This window comes from Antedon mediterranea, chromosome 6 (assembly GCF_964355755.1).
Source record: "Antedon mediterranea chromosome 6, ecAntMedi1.1, whole genome shotgun sequence".
NCBI lineage: Eukaryota > Metazoa > Echinodermata > Crinoidea > Comatulida > Antedonidae > Antedon > Antedon mediterranea.
The window spans coordinates 28,011,653-28,016,447 of record NC_092675.1 but is presented as its reverse complement, the minus strand read 5'-3'; the positions used below and the strand labels follow the sequence as shown (position 1 = coordinate 28,016,447).

Genomic DNA, 4,795 nt, shown 5'->3' with positions numbered 1-4,795 from the left:
TATTTCACTCTTATTCACTCATATTCCATATATACAAAGTTTTTGAATGCCATTTTTGGACATTGAATCTCTCACTAGGAAGTGTACTAGATTTTATTTTTGTTTTATTTCAACCACATCCAACAGCGAAAAAGCGCCAATTACACGATGCCTTAAAACTCTTAGATATAAATATAGAATAAAAAAGCACATAAAAATACAAAACATGAAACATGAATCATAAAATGGCAAACTTAAAGGGGGGTTCCGGGTTTAAAATGAATAGTAAAAAATGTAAAATATATTTGTTTGTCTCTTGAACGGTAAAAGTTTCAATTTATATAATCGCCCAGTGAAGCAGAACGAAGGCTGTGAAATAAGGCCAGATTACAAGTGCAGCTACGGCGATATGACACTGTGTTACAGAATAGGAAATTCGTGAAATGGTCAATCTTCCGACGATCCGTTATCATTAACCATATCAATTACTTTTGTAAAATTATACTTATCTGATGTAATTTTAGTCGGTCTTCTCATTTATAAAGTCAATGTTCTATGAAAATTCATCAAAACAGTGAAAAATTAGATATGTTTGCACTTTACGTTTGCCGATTTTCGCACTGACTTAGGGAAAGCTTTCAAAATCAATGAAGCGTAACGTATACATTCCTGCTGAGCGAGGAGAGCGAGACGACGATACACGTGCTCTCTACCTGCCCATGCCTGGCATCGTCACGTGATAAGCAGATACAGTATACAATACCAAACTGGTCGGGTCGAGTATACCCCGTCTATAATTACAACATGAACGATGTACAGTATTTGATTGAAGGTCGACTCGATCTACCGGAATGGTATAGATAATATAGCTCGAATGAGAGAGTTGGAATATTTGTAAACATAAGTATTGTTAATTTTAAGAAGTGTAGCCTAGTAAAAAAAGGCCTGGTAGTATCAATTCGCATAGGGTCTACTACACTAGCTAGCTCAATTTTTAACTGGGCCGGATCGGCTAGGTCTCCTTCCTACTACCTGGTCTACTTGCTTGATGCAGTAGTATCCGCTTTTTTGGAGAGTAACTAGGCCTAGGGCCTAGAGGGCCTAGGCCTATTATTAGACGACCGGGACACCATACGTGCGGACGGCGAACGGCGATATTTACAGCCGATTTTGTAGAATGTTTTAGGTTTAGATTGTTTAGGAGTTTGGTTTATAGGATGGGTTCGGAATCCACTGAGTTTTGTTATTATGGGCCAATCATTTAGTACAGGTAGTAGGCTAGCTAGGCCCATGATGGGCCCCAATGTTTTAACGTTTTAATCCCTAGTCAGAATGGCTCCCAGTCTCACCCATGAAAAAAAATGATTTAGGCTAGGCCTAGCCTAGTACTGTAGTACTTGAAGCCGATAATACGATCTGTACTATTCGAGGTATAAAAATAGTATATAATTTATGACTCCGTAGTCTGTACTAAATTTTGTATTTCATTAAATGTCAAATAAATATATGCTACTACTGTTATTATTACACTTTAGGCCTAGCTTAAAAAATTTATTTCACAATGATCGGGTGGTCGTCGTTTAACAGGGGAGATAGATGTAAATTTAGTTGACAAACACAACGTACATGACGAGTTTGGAATCCACTGATGACGTGATTTTGTGAATATCTCATGAATATTAATGAGCTTCCCTAAGCTGCTGAAAAACAGACTTTCCATGAATTTAGCCTAAAATGTATATGAAATTTTATTTTTTTAATTTCTCATTATTATTTCTTCATTCTGACATGTCTATATTGTTAAAATATTTTTTATTTAATAAATAAACGATATTTAAAAGCAATTTTAAACCCAGAATCCCCCTTTAAATCGATTTAAGAACTTTAGACTTAAATTTGGACAAAGTGTCAAAAAAAATATCGATAGTCTTATCTTTAATAGAAATTGAATTAAAAAGCTTGGATAATCTTTAAATGAAACCATTTTTGGTTACGTTGACTCGACAACGGGCAAGGGAAAATAAGTCGGTGTTGCGAGAGTTTGGTCGAGTAATTTTGAGAGAAAAAATGACGGAATATAGATAATAATATTTGTTATCACTGTGTACAAACACTCCACATATATTTTATATTGATTTTTGTTTCTAAAATTATAAATAGTTCCTTTTTGTTGTAATGATCACATGCGGTAGTTTTTATTGTTGTCAATATTATTGATGTATTCATTTATCTTCACTTTCATTTCAGAAAATCTATATAATTTATATATAAAGATAAATAGGTCTCTAAAATCAATATATGGTAATGCCAAAGCATATTATTAGGGTAGAAGAAAAGAAAAACGTGAACAATATAAGTGTTCCATTTAAAATAAAGTTTAGGCTTCATAATACGTCCTGTATGCACAACTGTATTTTGATACCTTATTGCAGATAACGTCGACCTGACTATGAAATACAAACATTTTATATATATTTAAATAGGTCTTAAACAATTTCATAGTGCTAGTAATTCTTTCCTTTATGAGAAAATAAAATATCTATGTATATTTTTCTGCATTGCAACACAAGGTGGTTCCAAATATTGTCCAAGGGCTGTGAAGCTATTGCTGATACAGGTACTTCCTTAATTGCTGGTCCTACAACTGATGTCTTAGCTATCAACAAAGAACTTGGTGCCAAAGAAATGCAAGGCTCAGTAAGGAATATAAAGAGGGTTAAAAGAATCCACAAAATAATATATGGGTTACTGGGGAAAAGGAAAGAAAGTCATTTTCCAAAACTGTGATTATAAAATCTAAAAGAACATATACAAACCGTTTTCGCAATGGTTTCCATCCACATCTGCATTTTGTTGTTTCCAAACCTCCTATGCAAATATTAAATAATGCAGTATTATTCACTATTAAATTTGAAATACATTTTATTTTATATCTTCTTGTTACAGTACATATTTGATTGCAATCAAGTGTCGTCGTTACCAAAGATTGGTTTTGTTCTTGGCGGAAAGGCATTTAACTTGACGGGTGAAGATTATGTACTCAAGGTATGTCAAAACTGTATTTGTTAAATTAGCTTTAAGTTTAGGTAAAAACTCTTAAATACTGGAAACCTTTGGGCTGGCAAAATATATATGGTTTCGTGGAAAGTATTGTATTTGGAGTGTATTTTTAATAGTATAAGTGAATTTTCAAGAAAAATCTGGTTTTGGGAAAGTTTCCGGTTGTCAGAGAGTCTTGTATTGGAAGACTTGACTGTAGTCAATAATAGTTCTGTTCCAGATTGCAGTCAACAACTCTACTACCAAGATTCTACTACAGCAATTACATGGTTTCACAAAGGGTACATATATTTGAGTTTTTGGGATCATATCTAGAATTTTTTCCTAATGCACTCCTCCTGTTGGATGTCTCTAGCAACTGGGTCACAATGGTTTAAGCTCAACATGATTGATTAACTTTTAGTTAACTTTTATTTGTTTATATTTCAGTTTGCACAGGGGAGTGAAACCATTTGTCTGAGTGGTTTCCAAGCTCTAGATGTAGCACCGCCAGCTGGCCCTCTGTGGATTCTGGGTGACGTCTTTTTGGGCAAGTTCTACACCGAGTTTGACAAGGGTGCAGATCGTCTAGGCTTTGCTGAAGCTGTTTAAAAGCCCTCTCTCATATGCTAATTTCTGAGCCACATTTTTTAATTATATGTATTTTTATAATAGTTTGGATTGTAGAATGAATGTTTGTAAATGATTAATGCCATATTCAAATATAAATTAAATACTAAACATTTATATAATACAGTAAAAGGCAAACATTTGTTAGTATACTAAATTTAAAATTCATGACTTACTGTTTTGGGATATCTAAAAATAAAAACTTAAAAAATATGCAATATGAAATGTCTATAAATAATTGTGTGCTTCCCCTCTTTATGTATTATCAGTTTGATTATTTTGCCATCCTTACATTTTGACAAATAAATACTTTGATCAATAGTTGTTTGTTATAGATTTATAAACTTCATGTTTTTAGTTTTATATTATTAATTTGTATAAATAATGTGCGAGCATTGTTACATTTTAAAACGAAATCTTGAAATTATCATAAATTTGTAAACCAATAATTTTTTTTATATAAAATTTACTTTATTCCATTTTGTATCAATAATTGTATATTTTTTACTAAAGCTTATATTATTCACAAATCAACATTGAAGATAATAAACAGTATTGAACAATTGATTTTATTTATCGTTTTACTTTACAATGCACAATTTTTCAGATGCCGTGTGGCAAAGTAATATATTATTATTTAGGCCTATTTGCAGAATCTACCATCTGTGCCAAAGTGGGGAGATTAATTATTAATAATATGCATGTTTTCCCGTAGGCACCCTGTTGTTAAAGAGTGTTAACAGAAACATTTCAAAGCTACAGTTAAATAACAAAATCATTTAAAGACATTGGGGCAACTTTTTTTATTTTCTCCACTTATTTTTAGAGTGGAAATTCTGTTTCCACTGGCAATTACTACTACTACATATAAAAGTATATAAAAAAACCAAAAATATATAAATATTTACAAAATTTATATATTAAGGCAAACATTTTTTTATACTAAATATAAAATTCATGACATCCTGTTTCGTGTCATCTAATATTAGTTTGCTAAAACCTAAATTATGCATTATGAATTGTCAACAGTTGTTTGTTATAGATTTATACACTTCGTATTTTTAGTTATTATTATTAATTTGTAAAAATATATATTTATATAATATATGTTTGCTTCTAAATCTTTAATTTCTCCACTGATTTTTAG

The 4,795-nt window shown here is 31.6% G+C and overlaps 1 protein-coding gene across 2 annotated transcripts; it reads left to right on the top strand.

Annotated features, from left to right (window-relative positions):
* The first annotated feature begins 278 nt into the window (after nucleotides 1-278).
* Nucleotides 279-4,021, top strand: LOC140052346 (lysosomal aspartic protease-like). Of its 2 annotated transcripts, none has more exons than XM_072097869.1 (4): nucleotides 279-833; nucleotides 2,550-2,676; nucleotides 2,926-3,024; nucleotides 3,469-4,021. In XM_072097869.1, exons 1-4 carry the CDS (start codon nucleotides 784-786, stop codon nucleotides 3,628-3,630), a joined length of 438 nt encoding a protein of 145 aa, XP_071953970.1. In that variant the 5' UTR covers nucleotides 279-783; the 3' UTR covers nucleotides 3,631-4,021. The 2 variants fall into 2 exon arrangements, with proteins under 2 accessions (XP_071953970.1, XP_071953971.1); XM_072097870.1 differs by having other exon boundaries at nucleotides 283-873; nucleotides 3,469-4,019.
* The last annotated feature ends 774 nt before the right edge of the window (nucleotides 4,022-4,795 follow it).